A 19,914-nucleotide genomic window follows, 5' to 3' on the forward strand; every position below is an offset into this window, starting at 1 on the left:
CTATTATACTGTAAAATAAAACATATTCAATAAAACCTAATATTTTTTATATTTTATAGTGCAACTGTAAACCTACAAATATTAACTAATATTTCCATTCTAATTTCTTCATTTTTGAACCATAAAGCTTATATTTAATTTTATTTAATTTTATTATTTCCGATTTCATTTCATTATTTCATTTTATTCATTTTGTATTATTTTATTTTTATTTCAATTCATTTCATTCATTTTTTTATTTCATTTTATGTGTTTTATTTTTTTATTATTTTATTTTATTTTATTTTTATTATTATTATTATTTTTTATTTTTTATTATTATTTTATAACAATGCACCTTGTTGCTTTAGCCACCTTGTAGTAACACCCTGGCAACATTGTGGCAGTAAGTTTTGCATGGAAAGCAGCACTCGCATATGAAAATTAATGAATCTAGTTCATCGTATCACTATATTCTAAATTAGTCTGTGAGAGCAGAGGGCGGTCAGTGGGATTGTGTACAGACCTATCAGAGGCGGCGCGGTCCATGAAGGTCTAGGTATTTACAGAGCCTCTGACAGGATTACACATAATAACACAGCCCTGGATTTAGAGAATTAAGCCCCTGCTTATTTATAGATGGCAGAGCTGAGAGTGCTGGCCAAACAAAGGCTCACAAAAGAGAAATGACTGGAGGTTGGTAAACGTTGTCAAACAAAACCTACTGTCTCGGCAAAGAGTAATCAGGGTTAATATGCCAGCCAAAATCCCACTGCTGGATTACATGCTCATTAGATGGAAAGGTATCATTTTCTTCCTTTTTCAGCCATACCTGCTGTGAGCGATGTTTTATTATTTGAACATTTTGTCCATATAAAAAATGCTGTTTGGTCCAGTAGCACTGAATATGCTTGCCCACAGCGGTGAGTTTTTGCACTCTGCAACCATTTCGACTTTGTTCGAGTGCATGGGTGATGAAGTAATCTTGTTTTATTCCCAGCAGGAAGTCAGACTTCAGAGCAGGCCGTCAGGAAGAGCAGGGGGAACTCGGACAAGCCCTGCGAGAATGGGGTACGTTCACATGCAACGCTGCTCTCAGTCACACTTCCATTCTGCACTGTTTAAGACTCGTAATGAGGGCTACTCACTGATGCTTCACATAATTACGGATGAAACTGTCTAGCCAAAACACAAGCACTTAAGTGAGCAGTGCTCTCAGAGGTCACTTTCTGTGCATTACAAGTGTGTTTCTCTCTAGTGTCCATGTTTCAAGCCATAAAAGCACTCTTTTGAAGTCAATTTTTTTTGAGTGAAAGAATAGAAAATGTTTTAAAAGCTGATGTCCTTTTCGTCTGTTGCCCATTTTTAAGCAAATTATTGTATTCATACCCTAATTTGAGCATGTGCTTTCTGCGAGCGTGTACAGTTGACAAGATAATGAATTTTGGATGCATTATCTGTTGTTGTCATATTGTCCTTGATATTGAAAGCACAGGCATTTCACTGCATACTGTAATAGGCTTTCACCCTTTACACAACATGAGCTCATTATAAAATGTAATTATGGAAAACTTTAAATACTAGTCTTTAATTTACATTTAGTCAGTGTAATTCGACACTGTTCATTAAGTATGTGTGTGGCCACATCTAAAAGCTCCGGAGGAATACAGTTGTTCACCCAAAAATGAAAGCTTTCTGTCTCTCATGCCATTTGTATATGTTGTTTGACTGGTGTAATTTCAGTTGGACTGAAGATAAAATATTGTTTAATTTTTAAAACTGCATGCAAATGTAGATTTACAAGTGCGTGTTTGAGAGCTAGAAGGGCAAGATTTTCAGTAAATGTTGGTCTTTTCGTCAAATATACAGCCATATATGGTGTTGTAATGTTATTTATATACTATTGTTGTTTTTATTAATATTTTGAATTAGATTTTATTTGATTACTAATTTTCGTTTAAGTGTTTTATTTAAAACTTTCGTCTAATATTTATATTTTAATGGTTCATATTTTAACACATTGTCAATAATTTTAGTTGACAATAACAACACTGGTTCAGAAGATTTGGAATATAGTGTATGGATTAGGTTTTTCTTGTCATTTTTTGGAGATTCTGGTTCTGGTGACTGTACACTCTCATTGTATAGAAAAGACACTTTCACAGAAGAAAGAACTTCAAAAGTTCACTGAAGTTCAGGATTGGAACAGTTGAGTAAATTCTGACAGAATGTACATTTTTGGGTGAGCTGTTCCTTTTAGGAATCGGTTCTGAATGTTGCCATATAATTATGGTCCGTGCACATAACAGGCTCCAGTTGGAAGATAGAAGTTGGAAGCTTCGCAGCAGGGAGCTTGTGTGCAATGTGCTGATAAGCTCCAGTCCTCCACCACAGTCATTTACAGCGGATTGGTTCACGTGGCGGACACAGGAAGTGTTAGAGAAACAGAATACACAGGTTTAATGTTTCCAAAAGATCCCTCGACTACATAACACTACCTAGCTTCTGTTCGCGTTTTATTAGACTCCATATGTCTGTCTTTGATACTGATCATGCTTTTAAAGGGTTAGTTCACCCAAAAATGAAAATTCTGTCATTAATTACTTACCCTCATGTCGTTCGACACCCGTAAGACCTCCGTTCATCTTCGGAACAGGAATGAAGATATTTTAGTTGAAATCTGATGGCTCTGAAAGGCCTCCATTGGCACAATGCACGGTTCACTCTCAAGACCCTTAAAAGGTAATAAAGACGTCGTTACAAAGTCCATCTCACTACAGTGGTTCTAAAATAACTTTATGAATCGGCGATAATAGTTTTTGTGCGCAAAAAAACCCTAAATAACGACTAACATAGTGATGACGATTTCAAAACAAGGCATCATGAAGCTTCGAAGCGTTATGAATCAGCGAGTCGAATCAGCGGTTTGAATCGCCAAATTTCAGCAGTTTGGCGGTTTGACACGCGATCCGAATCATGATTCGGCTCATTGATTCATAACGCTTCGAAGCTTCATGATGCCTTGTTTTGAAATCGTCATCACTATGTAAGTCGTTATTTAGGGGTTTTTTTGCGCACAAAAACTATTAACGCCGATTCATAAAGTTATTTTAGAACCACTGTAGTGAGATGGACTTTGTAACGACGTCTTTAGTACCTTTTAAGGGTCTTGAGAGTGAACCGTGCCATTGTGCCAATGGAGGCCTTTCAGAGCCATCAGATTTCAACTAAAATATCTTCATTTGTGTTCCGAAGATCAACGGAGGTCTTACGGGTGTCGAACGACATGAGGGTAAGTAATTAATGACAGAATTTTCATTTTTGGGTGAACTAACCCTTTAAGAAGGGGCGGTGTTCTCTTTTTCCGAGCGCAAAAATGCACATCTACTTTCCTCTGTCAGTATCCATGTCCGTATTTTAACACTTTCCCCGCCAGCGTTTTTGAAATAAAAAAGTTGTCCGCGTTTTTTGATCATTTTCACAAATGTCCCCCAGATATTTTGAATATGCAATAAATCAAAAGAAAGAACAGACCCTTTGCTTTTAAACAAAAACCATGTTTTATTCTTGCTTCATACATTCCTATTTATCAACACTTGAATATAGGTAAGTTTCACTTAAAAAAGCAACATTTTGAGCAAAAAGCTGAGAAAATGTCAAAGACTACATCCAGATCAGATTCAGAACGATGATCAAAACACAGATGGAGTAGATCGAGACCACCAAAGCTTCACAGTCCTATAGCTCGTCCTGGGTCGACATTTAATTCGGTGTCAGGCAGTTTTATCGCTATAATATCGCTATAATAATATCGCTTGTTTCTGCTTCTTTTTTACTTGTGTACCATATAACAGTGAAAACACAGAGAGCCGGAAATTTTCGTCAATGGCGGGGAAAGAGTTAAAGAGGCCCCTAAAGTATTGATTATTTTTTGGGGGTCTACTTGAATAGGTTTTCATGATTGAATGTTAAAAAAATTATTTTTGCAGCACCTCATTCCCTGTTTGTCTGTATCGCTCTGTTTAGTTCCTGTCTCTATGATGCCCCACCTTCCAAAAAGTGCCATGCACTCTGATTGGTCGCCTGGACCAGTGAGCTGTGATTGGTCAACTGCTTTGAGCATGTTACAGAAATGTTATGCTCCTTTCCATAACCACAACTTTCATCTTCCCAGGTGTAAGCACTAACTCCTAGATATGGCGACAGCACGAACGCAACTCAACCAGGCCTGACTGTTTCGCCAAACATTCTTACATATTCGGGTCTTTAGCGACCCTAACTCTATATCTAACATGGATAGTCTATACCTGTCGCGATAATATATAAAACTCCAGATATTAGAGCAACAATTACAGAAGAATAAAATAAAACATATTTCGTTACCTTTTGGAGCTTGGAAGGGTTCAGTTTGAGCAGATGTTTAACATCACCACTGTCCTCGTCAGAACTCATTTCCCAGTACATTCTGCATCTGGATCATATTCGCGATCTCACGCATATTCTCAAAACTCATTTTCAATGTCTTGCAAATAAATATTTTGATCACTGACAGCTTCCTTCACCAGATCCATCACAAGTGACAGTTACACTAATATTTGATTGTGTTCAGTACTTGCTCTGCAGTAATTCGCTGAGCCATTACAAGTTTTGCAGATTAAAATTATTATTGTTTCGTTTTCAATCTGCAGGAAGTATGAGTGAAACGTCACTTCATCATTGTGTATCAGACATTGCCACCTTGTGGAATAAAGGTGAATTGCAGTTATTTCGTCATTTATAGATTCATTTATTATTGTGCAGGAAAAAAATACGTACAATCTTACACACCTTGGGTCGTAGCGACCCTATACAATTTTGACAAAAAAATAGTGGAAAAACAGGCATTCAATTATAAGTTTTTTCTTGTTATATTGTTTAAAATGGATTGATTGAGGAATACTAAGAAGGTTGATGTCTAACTTTAAAAAATGAATGAGGAGGAGGGTAGTGAATGATGTCTCAGGTCGCTAAAGACCCGAGGTATGCATTTAAGGGTTAAATGAGGAAAAATGTTATGTACGTTCCCAGAAGAAAACTCAAGACTACAAACGAGTGGTTTCAGGAAGTTCAGAAACAGTGCTTACTGATAGACAATAACTCCAGTAATACTTTAGTTTAAGCTTCAATTCTCACTATTAAAGTTGCTTAAGTTATTAGTATGCATATAACTAGGATATTGGCTGTTTATTAGTAAAAAGCACATACGAATGGCTAATTCTGTATGACCATATTCTAAATCCCTTAATCCTACCCAATACCTAAACTTAACAACTAACTATTAATAAGCAGTAATTAGGTGTTTATTGAGGCAAAAGTTGTAGTTAATAGTTAGTTGTGAGAATTGGATGTAAAGTGTGACCATAACTCCTTTTGGATTGAACTTTGTACTTGTAACTTTGCAGACATTTTTAATGCTCAAACAACATCATTAATGTAAAAAAAAGCATAATAGATCCTCTTTAAGCAAAAGGAAACTGATGTCTGTATGTATAATCCAGATCTCCATATTGCTTCACATTCCACAACGCTGTAATCATAAAATGCCTAAAGGCGCACAGCTATTGAACAGGTGGTCATTGGGAGCTTCCCAGCGTCACCAGTTATGTTATAAATGAGTGACGGGCTCACTGAAGCATCCCGATATGCGTCCCTCCCCGCGTCCCATTATGCAGCTGTTATTAGAGATAATCCAGGCAGCGGGGGCTTCTCTTTCAGGCAGGATCATGTGATGATATTTTAATTACATCCGGCCAATAAACTTTAGGACTTCTGAACTCCTGCGCTGGCCTGATTGTATACTCTTACTCTAAAACTGTCAGCGTAATATGCAAGTCTGCAAGTGTGCTCCAATTTTAACCAGGTCAAAGGGCCAGAAGGCAAAATATATAGCTGCATGTTCAGCACACCAAAAATCTCTCCCTCCCCTTGATAATACAGAAGAGCAGCTGAGAATGACTGTGTACATTTTACATTTGACAGTCATACAATATCTTTATATAGTCGGATGCTGTGTCTTTCAGGGTCAGAATACATCAGACTTTATTCAGGATATCTTATGTCATTATGCACATGTCAACAGCATGTATAACACATGTACTAGCATTGCTTGCTCATCTGCATCTATTTGTAGAGAGTTCAAATGTTCGGGATTGTTATGATTGAGTGTTTTATGCTCATCATAAAACATAATACTGTGAAATGTTATTACAATTTAAAACAATAGTTGATCTCGCTTTATATTAAGTGGCTTTAACTATTATGTACTTACATCAAAAAATAAGTATATTGTTATTGTGTTCATATTGTATTGCAAAACCCTTTTTTCTGCTATTGAGGTGGGATATGGGTAAGGTTAGGGACAGGTTTGGTTGTTGGGGTTGGTTTAAAGGAACACGTCGACTTTTTGGGACTTTAGCTTATTCACCGTATCCCCCAGAGTTAGATAAGTCCATACATACAGTTCTCATCTCCGTGCTCATCTCTGACTCACCCACCGCTAGCCTAGCTTAGCACAAGACTGGAGCTAAACGGCTCCAGCTAGCCTACTGCTCAATAAGTGACAAAATAACGCCAACATTTTCCTATTTACATGTTGTGATGTGTATAGTTACATCGTGTAGGGTGATTTCAGGGTGATTGGGACACTTTTTGCCATTGAGATAAAAAAAGAGTCATCCCAAGCAATCACCCTGAATTCCCCCTACTAAGACCGAAGGAAAATGAAAAGTTGTGATTTTCTAGACCGATATGGCTAGGAACTATACTCTAATTCCTGTGTAATGATCAAGGAACTTTGCTGCCGTCCCATGGGTGCAGCGGCGCAATGATATTACGCAGCGTCTGAAAATTGTCCCCAGCACGCTCTCTGTGTAAGCAGGTTGTCACGTTGGTTATGTTGACGGAAGTTAGCCTATTTTCAGGCGCTGGAATGAGAGTATAGTTCCTAGCCATATCGGTCTAGAAAATCACAACTTTTCATTTTCCGTCTGTCTTATGTGGCGTTCACACCGGACGCGAATGACGCAAATAATTTGTGGACGCTTGAACATTTTGAGTTTACTCGCTTCATTCGCAGATGACATTCACTTCACAACAGACACGAATTCGCGCCATGCCAGCCGGCTTGTCTCGCTGAGAAATGGCTGACATGGGCTGTGTTTACACATCTTTTTTGTTAAAATCTACTGTTAATATGTGAAAAAACGTAGTTTTAAGACTTTTTCAGGTGATAATGTAGTTGTTTAAAGCTCAAATCTGTGGTTTATTTACAAAAAGAGTGCCTTTTTGAACATTTTATCTGGCATTTTCGGAGTTCTGAGCTCCAGTGTATCGGCGGCGCTCCGCGCTTGTTTACCCTGGCTAGAGTAGCCTTTCCTCGGCTAGTCCTTCTGCCGTCTGCCACTGGCTCTGATGTCTCTGTGGTGTCTCAAGCTATAATTCGTCTTGTGTAGATGTAACAGCCGATCTTTGGTCTCATGGATCTATAATTTGTTCCCTGGCAAATCGTTTAGGCTGAGGGCAAAGTGAAGTTTCATTACTTTTTTATTTTTAGGCTATAACTTTACGTTACAGTTGTAGCCGACTAGCACTGACTTTGAATGTTTGACTGAATTGTTTGCTTTATTTCATGTATAGCTTTTTATACCTTTTACTTATACTTTTGTATTATTGATCAAACATAAACTTGCATTGCATAACAAAAAGAGACTGGGTTGTGTTTCATGTCATTTAATGTTATCACAGTGATAATCATATTGTCTGAACCAGATATGAATATACAGATTTTCTCCTCATTGTTGTCACTACTAGAGCAAGCTCCTGATTGGTTACCGCGGCGTGAATTTCCGCCAAAGTTCAGATTTTTTAAACTCGGGTGAATCGCGTCATTCGCGCCGCCTCATTCGCGCGAATCACGCCGCAGAATGTCTATTCGCGTCTTTGCATTGACTTAACATGTAAATCACTCGCGCGAATCGCGTCATTTGCGTCCGGTGTGAACGCGCCATAAGTACACGATGTAACTATACACATCACAACATGTAAATAGGAAAATGTTGGCGTTATTTTGTCACTCATTGAGCAGTAGGCTAGCAGGAGCCATTTACCTCCAGTCTTTGTGCTAAGCTAGGCTAGCAGTGGGTGCGTCAGACAGGGTAATGACACACACGGAGATGAGAATGGTATGTATGGACTTATCTAACTCTGGGGGATACGGTGAATAAGCTCCCAAAAAGTCGGCGTGTTCCTTTAATGGTGGGCAAAAAGGCAGAGGAAGGGTCAGCAGTGTAATTATAGATGTAATTACAGAAATGTATTACATCTGTGATTACATGCAGGTATTTTTTTAAATATAAGTAAGTACTGTACAATATATAAACATGTATTTACACAATAAGTGCATTGTATCAAATTATTAATTTAAATGTTAGTACATAGTAGCTAAAGCCACTTAATATAAAGTGGGACCCAAAAGTTTTCTATTTTATTTTATTTTAAAATGTTATTTATTGCTCTGATGACAAAGCTTAACTTTGCAACCATCTAATATGTTGATTTGGTCCTCAAGAAACATTTCGTATCATTATCAATGTTAAGTTGTGCTGCTTAATATTTTGGTGGTGACCATGATACATTTTTTTTCCAGGATTCTTTGATTAATAGAAAGTTCAAAAGAACAGCATTAAAAATTTTTTTTTATGCTTTTTACTTTTAGATAAACCCATCCGCAACAACAAAGCGAACTGTGATTGGTCTCTTTTACATTTACTTTAAGTTAGTCTCTGACTGACTAAGTGGGCGATTCTTGGCCAGAATAAGCTGCAATCTGGACTTTTATGCTGTTAGCTCAAAGTCTGGCTATGCAGGAATATAAAGAGATTTTTCATCAGGCACGTTGTTGGTTGTCAGGCCCGGCCCGCCTGGCAGCTTTTTCTCTGAGCTCACTGACCTTGCCCCAGTCTGATATCACTATCATTGACCTTCACTATATCCCTTTCTGCCTCTAGATGTTCCTGTAATGTTCCCTGTGATGATGCTTAGATTTACCATTTCGGTAGCTGTACCCGCTGCACCCAGCAGATAAAACTTTATTAGATAATCAAAATATACCGTAAAATGCGATTAGGAGTTCTGCGAGAATGCAAATGCTTCGCCCGTGGAGATGAATGCTGAGCCCTTGAACGTTCCCAAAGATCTGTGCATGTTTTCCCTGAGGGTGCTCTGCATAGTCATGAAAGCGCAATGTGTTTCTGCCTAAATGCAGCAGAAAAAAATAAACAAATGCTGTGAATTAAAGTGTCATTGCATTTGAAGACAGTATTATGAACATGTGCTAAGGGCAGGTTTGGTTAGATCAAAGGGGTCTATTATGCCCTTTTACAAAGTATTGATTTTGTTTTTGGGGTGTACTAGAATATGCTTTCATGTTCAATAAACACATTATTTTCCCACATATTTTATATTATTACAGCACCTCTCTCCTCAGTCTGGCCCAAACGCGCCAAACAGCTCCTGTTTCGATGAAGCCCCTCCTTCCGAAATACGAAATGTGCTGTGATTGTTTACATCATAGCAACTACATAAAACTTATAAATGGAACTGTTAATGGAAAACACAGCTAGAAATAATATGACATACTCACAAGTTGTGATCCACAAATAACAGATTGTCCCGACAAAGTGGGAACTGCTCCGTTTCAGGAGAAGCTTTTGTGGGTGGCCTGCATTCTTCTCTTGTTCTGGAAGCTGTTCTCCATAAAATGTGCAGCACACAGATAAACGTTGGGGTTATAATGTTCAATAACAGTGTTTAAAATACATTTTGACCACTCTTAAGTTCGCTCAAACAAATGAGTTTTGGAAACGGTGTGGACAAAAGGGCCTCTCTTTGACACAGTCAGCTCAACCAGGCCTTCAATGGGCGGGATTATTTAAATGAGTAACATTTATAGTATAGAGTAACAAAATGTGTTGTAGTCCAAATGAGTCATTCATTGTAGTTCTTGGAAAGTGGATTCTGTTAAATAAAAGAAGGACTTTGTAACCTTGCAGATCTTTTTTATGCTCAAACAGCAACATTACACACTAACTAAAGTTGAAAAAGTGAAAAAACATAATAAGACCCCTCTAAAACGAACTCGGGTGCGATTGCTCTTTTAGTGTGATTTGTTTGAATAAGTGAACGCTGCGATCCGAACCCTGGTGTTCTCCAAACAAGTGGACAGATATCACCAAGCAAACCAGGACTAAGGGTGTTCCCACTTGTAGTTCGGTTCACTTGGTTCTTTTGGTCCGGACCAAAAAAGAAAATTATAAATTTAGCCTTAAGCCCGGAACACACCTAGCCGACAAACTAGTAGCGACGAAAGACTGCGGGGTTGGCTCACGTCGGCAGCGTCTGGGTCCAAAAGACTGCGCGCTTGACACCGACCATAGACAGTAAAAGAAATGGACACAGCGACCCCATAGACTTCAACGCAGAAAAGTGAAGTCAGTTAGAAGCACTCACTTCCTGATGGCTGAGCGTACTGCGCAGCCTCAGACTGAGCTTGACCACGTAGACGTGAGCAACCTGTCTGACAGTTGTAAGTCTTCTAGTAGTTGTGCAAAGTGAAATCTGAATCACCGAATCTTGCAGAGACGACGACGTGAGCAGGGGCAACTTTTGGTAAGTATTCTGATTAATTATTTTGTCATTTTGCATAGCAAATGCATGGAGCCTTTTATACATTGTCGTGTTTCTTTAGAAATAAACAATGGACAAATGGAGTCTTTAAACGCCTCAGATGTAAAGTTATTCGCTGTCAAAGTGACGCCAAAATGAATGGGAGTCAATGGAATGCTAACAGCAGGTGATGGCTTGGTTAGCAATGGCTGCCCCATTGGAAGGTACGCTTTTCGGGTGTAGGATTACCCCCTTGCACCCGACGGCCAAGTAGCACGTCCATTCTGCGCCTGCAAGAGGAAATACTTTTCTGTATCAACAGTTGGCAGTAGCTGAACAGCCAATCAGAATGATCAGATGGCCCGACTGACCAACGAGCTCCGACGCCGATTCAACATGTCGAATCGGCCCAAAAAAAGCCGTCGAGGACCAACTTCAGCCGATGGTGCGGAACACACTGAGAAAACTTAGTCGGTCGACATACAAAAACTGCCTAACGGCTGACCGTCGGCTTGGGGTGTTCCGGGTTTTAGCATTCACACTGTCAATTTTAAGACCGAACCTAAACAAAACAAAAAAAGGTTTTTATGACATATATTTTGCGACGGAACTTGTGAAACATTCAAAACAATGCTGTGTGCTTGGCTAAATGTGCTCGCTGTATATGATGGTATATGATGGAGCTGAAAACTCGTGAAGAGCTTATGAAATGTGTAAAGGAGTCAAAACAGAGGCACAAATCTCTTTGTCACACACACAAGCGATCTACTGCGACGAGACATAGTTCTGATGCCTGTACCGAACTGTGATGCAACATCACGACTATGACGAGAAAAAACAGGCGTGAGCATTCTGTCCTTTTTAGGGACCCATCTTCTTGTTTTTCGTTCGTTTACGTGTCTTTGGTCCGAGTTGCATTCATATCAGTCGAACCAAACAGTTCGTTTGGAAGCGGACTGAGACCCATCTTTTCAGGGGTCTCTGTCCTCTTGTTTGGTGTGCACCAGGGTTCGGATGGCAGTGTTCAAATGAACAGAGTTCACTCCAGAGTTCGTTTTAATCCAACCAAACATGCCAAGTGTGAACACACCTAAATGAAACATTTTCTTTTTTGTTCCATAAAGAAAACCAAAAGAGAACCGAACTTAAACACACCCTAATTGTAATTGGCTAAATGCTTCGAAACTGACTTTCCTTTAGGACTTTACATCATTTGGACACTGTGACCCAAAACAGAACTGAAATCATATACATTTGAACAAAAAGTCCTCAATCATTTAAAGTGATTTATGTAATTATGCACAATTTTTGTGTTTTAAAATTACAGCTTTCCATTACCCTATCAGAACAGACCTGCCACCCAATTTTTGTCATAACCCGCCAGTTGATAACCACTTATTTAGTGGATAGTTTTATCTAGAGCAAATCACAGTACATCATCTGTAGAAACCATCCCACTGCTGAATCCTCGGGTTAGAGGCTTTCTTCAGAACAATTATTATGCATCTTATAGATTGCACGCTATTTGTCTGGTTGTTCTCCTCCGAATGTCGGTTTTTGCAGAACAAAATCATTAGAGCACAGATTTGGGCCTGTGGCACTGGCTGTGTTTTTCAACATATGGACATATGAAGGTCAGTCATGAGTGACCGTGGTCAGTGCTAGGAGCTATTAAAATACTGAGGGAGCTAAATGGCTGGCTCAGCGTTATTATAGCACTTATCGACTGTGCCCGTTCTGTCCAGGATACCTCATCCAACTGGCACAAAAACTGTCTTGTTAAATTACTCATCGCTGTTGGAATACTAATATGGATTTGCCACATTGCCCACAAGCATCACATCTTGCGGAAAGACATGCATTTTAAAATTGTGCTTTTTAACCCATTGTTGCTTTCTTATTGGTATATGACAGCATTTTAATTTGAATGGCATAAACGTTATTAAAAATATGCATCTTTATGAAAAGTATTATATTTGATGTGTTGTGTAACATGGTATTATTGGAAGTAGTACACCTCTTTGGAGGAGTAAAATGTAGCATGGTGTCACGATTCAAGACAACCATTTAATAGCTACTCTCAATGTAATGGTACTTCGTGTAAGTAAATTGACGTGCTTTCTTGTTAAATATCCATTTGATCAGCTTCTCGTGCACTGTAATGCATGGCGTATTTTAAAGCACATGTATGCTGTAAAGTTGTGTTGCAAAGCTGCAAACATTGATGGCAGATTCTCTGGAGACAGTCACGCATCTGGGAGTAAGTGAGTGCGGGGCAGCTGTGGCGCAGCACAGGCAGTCTGACAGCGGCGCTCCCGGGAGAGGAGGGGTCTGTGTGTGTGTGTGTGTGTTTGTGTGTGTGTGCGTTTGTGTGCGTGTGCGTGCGTGCGCTCTAGTGATGTCCGATCACGAACGAATCATTTTTTTGAACCGCTTGACTCGGATCATTTGAACCGAATCGCATTGATGTGGTAAAGTACCTGTAAATTATTATTTGTGGTAGAAAATTGAAGTAGCCATGTTGAAATTATAAATAGGCCTTCAATGTTTGTTTTTCAAGTGGCTGCGATACAGATTTGAATCGGATCATTTAAGCAAAACTATTCGCTGAAGTTAATCAGAATTCTCTTTCTTTTTGTCCATTCAATTGTTAAATTCGGTTGTTAAATCAGATAATTGCACCTGAACCTGTCCGAAAAAGATGATTCGGTTCAATTAATTAGACACAACATTTTTGACTCGACAACCGCTGGAAATTATTCAATCGGAATCTTTAAAGGGATAGTTCACCCAAAAATGAAAATTCTGTCATCATTTACTCACCTTCAAGTTGTTCCAAACCTGTATGAGTTTCTTTGTTCTGCTGAACACAAAAGAAGATAGAGTGAAGAATGTTTGTAACAAAGCAGATAGAGCAACAATTGACTATACCTTAGTATTTTTTTCCTACTATGGTAGTCAATTTCCTCTCTCTGCTTGGTTACAAACATTCTTCTAAATATCTTCTTTTGTGTTCAGCAGAACAAAGAAACTCATACAGGTTTGGAACAACTTGAGGGTGAGTAAATGATGACAGAATTTTCATTTTTGGGTGAACTATCCCTTTAAGCCACAATATGTAATATTTCGTCGCTAGAGGTCGCTTAATTAAAATAAAGGCGTAGCTTGATGATGCCATGATTTTGCAAAGCTACTATGCTGCAAGTGACCGCTTCTGCTTCTTCCGGTCATGCGTGTGTGGGATAACGCAGTGCTGTAGGCTATATCATATTAGATACTTTATTTGAGTGTGTTGAAAGTTATGTTATAATGCTCCTCTTTGCGTTCTCTGCAGCTATTATGAGTTGTTGCACACTGCAGTAAGCTAGATCGATATTAGGTATGGTAAAACATGGTACTTGTGGTAAATCAAGAAACCCGTTTTTCCAACCTTCTACCCGTGCACTGGAACGGCAGTCAAACCCGTGACTTCCCACCCGTGAACTCGTACCAGATCGATGTACTCCCAGTTACGCACTCTGGCGTCACATAGCCAGCAAAACAACAATGGCAGCCCCTACGGATGTGGTGTTTCTGAAAGCCGTACACGGTTATTTATCTAACGTTATTTATCCGCAAATGTTATGCATTATTAGCAGCTTTTCTAGCGTTAGCTAGTTTTCAGTCCATTGAGTGCAAGAATAAATGAATACCAAATACATTTCCAAATGTACAAATAACGTAAAATAAAAGGTATAACAGCTTCTCTTGCCATATGCATTGTTTTTTTTCTCCTCTGTTTCCCTCAAATAAGCAAGGAGAAAGCACCTTTGACGATACAAATTATTGTAAATGAGCATAAACCCAGTACGGTCCGCGCATGCTTTGTTTACAGCTACCGCTCAGGCAGTTTGCCTTTGACTTTGCCTGGAACACTACAAAGTTGTGAGTCGTGGTTTGAAGTCGTAACTTATGGGCTCAAAAACCTGCCTGGAACGCGGCATTATTTTTCTGGATTTAAACATTCTTGGAAACCTCTTGGATAATGTAGGCAAGTCAACAAAATATATAACATTGTTGTAGTAGTTTTTGGATATTTTAATCATATATTTTAATTTACATATTGTGCCTTAAATTATTATTCTTTTTTTTTACAGTGTACTTTATTGCCGTTATTGTTTACATACAATATTGCCAAAGCATTAGCCTTAAACAAACCAAGTAATGAAAAGTATACAATATAACAATATTTATTAAAACAAGGTGCTAAGAAATTAATAAAACAAAATAAATATATTGGCTATGATACAAAATAGGCTAGACATTACATCAAGACAATATGTGATGGTCTTTGATTATATTAATCAATGCAGTAGTTGGTTTCTCAGGGTGTGCCGCTGTTTAGAATCGTTTAAATGAATCGTTTAGACCGGGTTTGTGATTTGTTCTCAGATTCTTTGAAAAGAACCGACTCCAAAGAACGATTCATTCAGGGAATCAGACATCACTACTGCAGTCTACTCCGGGCAGGAGAAACACGCACACACATTAAGAGCAAGAGAAGTGCTTGCACGTCAAAATTGAGCCTGAGGGGGGGAAAAACTTACGCAGTCTCCATCATCACAGATTCACGTTAACATTTTACAAAGGTCACGCATTTCTTTCCAACATATTAGTGTTTAATGTACTGTAACCGCTCATCAGAGTCACGAGACTAACTATGTATAGTAAGCAAAAACACGCAAAGACAGTCGCGCGGAGTGGGGATGACAGCCTGACTCATCGTTAATGTGCTGGATGACTTCACTCCTGCTTTTTGGAGAGAGGATTGCGGCTGTGTTAGTGTGACTCTGGGGTCTCATAACGAGCACAACACCGCAGATCCTACAGCTGCACTGCATCCGTCCACACAGCGCCGATGCTTTTCTCATAAGAGACTCGGAAACGCGCACCTGACTGTTAGAAATGGAGTGGAACCACGTCGAGACTGTGCAGGAATTCACTGCTGAAGGACAATGCAGCAAAATTAAGGTCCGATCATGCAGAATAACCTGGGACTCTCACCAGGTAATTCCCGCGCCCCTCTTTTAAGTGTATTCTTATGCATTGGTCTGTGTAGCATTGATTTGGGAAGCACAGAACCGGTTTACTCACATTTTCACACTGTTCGTTTGTTGGAAGAAGGATTGACCAGTTGTGATAAGTGTCAAAGTGTTGGATAAGGTTACTTTGTTGTAGTTATATGAGCTGATAGATCACAGCTGTATGTGTAGGGAAGGGAATGCTCTCTCCTTCTCACCTGTAATATTTGGGTATAGTTGGCAGTGTTTCAGACAGTGAGTAATGCTTCAATTACTTTAAACTGCATTTTTCTAATATGTATAATTATTATAGGCTACATGCCGTTTTTGTGATCTCATATTAGTGGAGTGACTAAATTGAATGCTGTTCTTTTAATGATTTATATGAGCTTCAAAAAGTGGCACAAAAAATACTTAAATACTCTTGCCCATATACATATAAAAACACAAAAATCTTGATGTTGGGAAAAAGTTAAGGTAAAGTAGTGCCACTTTTTTGATAGAAATGTGATGAGGTAAAACTAATATGGCAAATTATATTTTATATAGGATGTTTCCTACTACCTTAGATCAGATGAAATATTTGAATAGGTATTGAATGGCATCGTTTTGCAACTGCAGCCATTTTGTAATATTTGTACTAATATCAAAGCTCATTATCGCTATTATTTGACAAATCATTACTTTCCCCGGCAGCTGCCATTCTGGGGAAATGCTTTATTTAATAATTTATGGTTTTGTATATCAGCAATGCACCAACATTGAATGTATATTAGATCCAATAAAATATTGTATATTTAGATAAGCTTTGACATTTGACATTTTGCTTTGACATTGAATTCATATTCAATTCAGTTCAATTCACATTTATTTGTATAGCGCTTTTCACAATGCATGTTGTTTCAAAGCAGCTTTACAGAAAATGCATGTGTCTACTTTGCAATTTAAAGTGATCTGTTATCAGAGGTGGCTGTGTCCAAGTTATGGATTTCAGAAGTGTACATACACAAATCACACAGTTGGCTAACAATGTTTTAATAATTTCATATTACCTGCCACAAAGAAAATTGACATGACAAAATGTTGCACAAAATCTTTCTATCTTTGACTTTTCTCTTGCATCTCTCAATCCAGCCTCAATCACATGAAGCTGTAGATGATGGACACCGAATATATGGTTACTTGACAAAAATGTTGCGTTTACAATCTAAAACTTATTAGCTCACTCTCCCCTAAATGTTATTTGTCAACTACCCATTTACAGGTTTGCCAGAGTCAAGCATGTTTTATTCTCTGCAGTAATTGTGGTTAAATAAGTGGGTAACACTTTACAATATGCATTAATTCATGCTTAACTAATGCACAGATAATCATGAGTTAATGTATGACTCATGAAGAACTAAACCATTTATTAATGATTAATGCATCAGCAACTAATGAACATTCTATATGATTAATATATTAAGTTATATATGAATTGCTATTAATTAAATATGACATCATGTATTAATTCCCTAATAACATATTATATTAACTAATAATGTAAATTAATGTATTAATTACCACAATGGGTCAAAGCCATGCATTTCAACTTCTAGTTCTGCTTTAATTAATCATTAGCTAACGATTTGCAAAGGTATCATGTTATGACTTTACTTGTTGAGGCATGACTATTAACTAATTGTTAAGTAATATGTCATTGTGGTTTTGGCTTTTGAATTCATTTTGAATTAGTTAATAGTCATGTGCCTCAACAAGTCATAACATAAGGATACCTTTGCAAATCGTTAGCTAATGATCAATTAAAGCAGACAACTGAAAGTTGAAATGCATTGCTTCAACCACTGTGGTAATTAACATATGAATTTACACTATTAGTTAATATAATATGTTATTAGGGAATTAATACAGTATGACACATTTAACTAATAACAATTTAATGATTATTTAATCTACATTTTGTAGGTTTGCCCACTTACAAAGCATATAGAGGTCTGTAATTTTGATCATAGGTACTTCAATTGTGAGAGACGGAAAAATCAAAAATCAAGAAAATCACATTGTATGATTTTTAAATAATGAATTAGCATTTTATTGCATCACATAAGTATTTGATCACCTACCAACCAGTAAGAATTCCGGCTCCACAGACCTGTTCGTTTTTTTTAAGAAGCCCTTCTGTTCTCCACTCATTACCTGTATTAACTGCACCTGTTTGAACTCGTCACCTGTATAAAAGACACCTGTCCACACACTCAATCAAACAGACTCCAACCTCTCCACAATGGCCAAGACCAGAGAGCTGTGTAAGGACATCAGGGATAAAATTGTAGACCTGCACAAGGCTGGGATGGGCTACAAGACAATAGGCAAGCAGCTTGGTGAGAAGGCAACAACTGTTGGCGCAATTATTAGAAAATGGAAGAAGTTCAAGATGACGGTCAAGATGACGGTCAATCTCCCTCGGTCTGGGGCACCATGCAAGATCTCACCTCGTGATCAATGATCATGAAGAAGGTGAGGGATCAGCCCAGAACTACACCTGGTCAATGATCTGAAGAGAGCTGGGACCACAGTTTCAAAGAAAACCAGTAACACTCTACGCTGTCATGGATTAAAATCCTGCAGCGCACGCAAGGTCCCCCTGCTCAAGCCAGCACATGTCCAGGCCCGTCTGAAGTTTGCCAATGACCATCTGGATGATCCAGTGGAGGAATGGGAGGAGGTCATGTGGTCTGATGAGAGAAAAAATAGAGCTTTTTGGTCTAAACTCCACTCGCCACACTCTAAAAAAAAAAGTTATATTAATTAATAATATATATTAATATATAGCACTTAAAAAGGTTCCCCTATGATTACGAGCCAAGAACCATTTTTGGTGCCATATAGAACCTTTTTTTTTTTAGAGTGCATGTTTGGAGGAAGAAGACGGATGAATACAACCCCAAGAACACCATCCCAACCGTGAAGCATGGAGGTGGAAACATCATTCTTTGGGGATGCTTTTCTGCAAAGGGGACAGGACGACTGCACCGTATTGAGGGGAGAATGGATGGGGCCATGTAACGCGAGATCTTGGCCAACAACCTCCTTCCCTCAGTAAGAGCATTGAAGATGGGTCGTGGCTGGGTCTTCCAGACCTGAAACACACAGCCAGGGCAACTAAGGAGTGGCTCCGTAAGAAGCATCTCAAGGTCCTGGACTGGCCTAGCCAGTCTCCAGACCTGAACCCAATAGAAAATCTTTGGAGGGAGCTGAAAGTCTGTATTGCCCAGCGACAGCCCCGAAACCTGAAGGGTCTGGAGAAGGTCTGTATGGAGGAGTGGGCCAAAATCCCTGCTGCAGTGTGTGCAAACCTGGTCAAGAACTACAGGAAACGTATGATCTCTGTAATTGCAAACACAGGTTTCTTTACCAAATATTAAGTTCTGCTTTTCTGATGTATCAACTACTTATGTCATGCAATAAATTGCAAATGAATTACTTAAAAATCATACAATGTGGATTTTTGTTTTATTCCATCACTCACAGTTGAAGAGTATAAAAATTACAGACTTCTACATGCTTTGTAAGTGGGCAAACCTGCAAAATCGGCAGTGTATCAAATACTTGTTCTTCCCACTGTATTAATCATATAGAATGTTCATTAGTTGCTGATGCAGTAATCATTAATACATGGTTAAGTTCTTCATGAGTCATACATTAACCCATGATTATCTGTGCATTAGTTAAGCATGAATTAATGCATATTAGTGCCCCCGTATTTTAAAGTTTTACCAATAAGTGTGATGAATTGAAGCTTTCGGTACACACTGTCATTTTCAGGAGTTGCCATGTCAGACCTCAAAAAGAGCATTTGTGAGAATTGTTCTTGTGACGGGGGAACTAAAAGTACTCTAATTATGGCTCATTTGTCAGGCGAGATATGAATAGCAGTGGCTGCGGGCAGGCGATGACCTAATGGACTATGTCATACGTGAAAAAGGGTGAAAAAGAGAGAGGTAAAGAGAGAATTGTGCCTCCTGTAGATAATATTGTTGTAGATACTATTGGCTATAAATGTCATTTGATATGCTTTAGTCACAAAATCATTCATTTTGCCGTGAGATATTTTAAAACATTCCTCGTGCTTTAGTTTATGCAGGGTGGGTGAGTGTGTTTAATACTTTGTGAG

General features: G+C 38.5%; 1 protein-coding gene across 2 annotated transcripts in view; it reads left to right on the top strand.

Annotated features, from left to right (window-relative positions):
• ppp1r13ba (protein phosphatase 1, regulatory subunit 13Ba) overlaps window positions 1-19,914 on the top strand; it is a 49,250-nt gene that overhangs the window by 11,372 nt on the left and 17,964 nt on the right. The window contains exon 4 of one of the 2 annotated variants that reach the window (XM_079832534.1): window positions 983-1,050. In XM_079832534.1, coding sequence (XP_079688660.1) covers window positions 983-1,050 — 68 coding nt within the window. Of the gene's footprint in view, window positions 1-979; window positions 1,051-19,914 lie in introns of both variants that reach the window. The other variant, XM_079832533.1, reaches the window with a different exon arrangement.

Source organism: Gobio gobio (assembly GCF_949357685.1).
Source record: "Gobio gobio genome assembly, chromosome: 13".
In the NCBI taxonomy this organism is placed as follows: Eukaryota; Metazoa; Chordata; class Actinopteri; order Cypriniformes; family Gobionidae; genus Gobio; species Gobio gobio.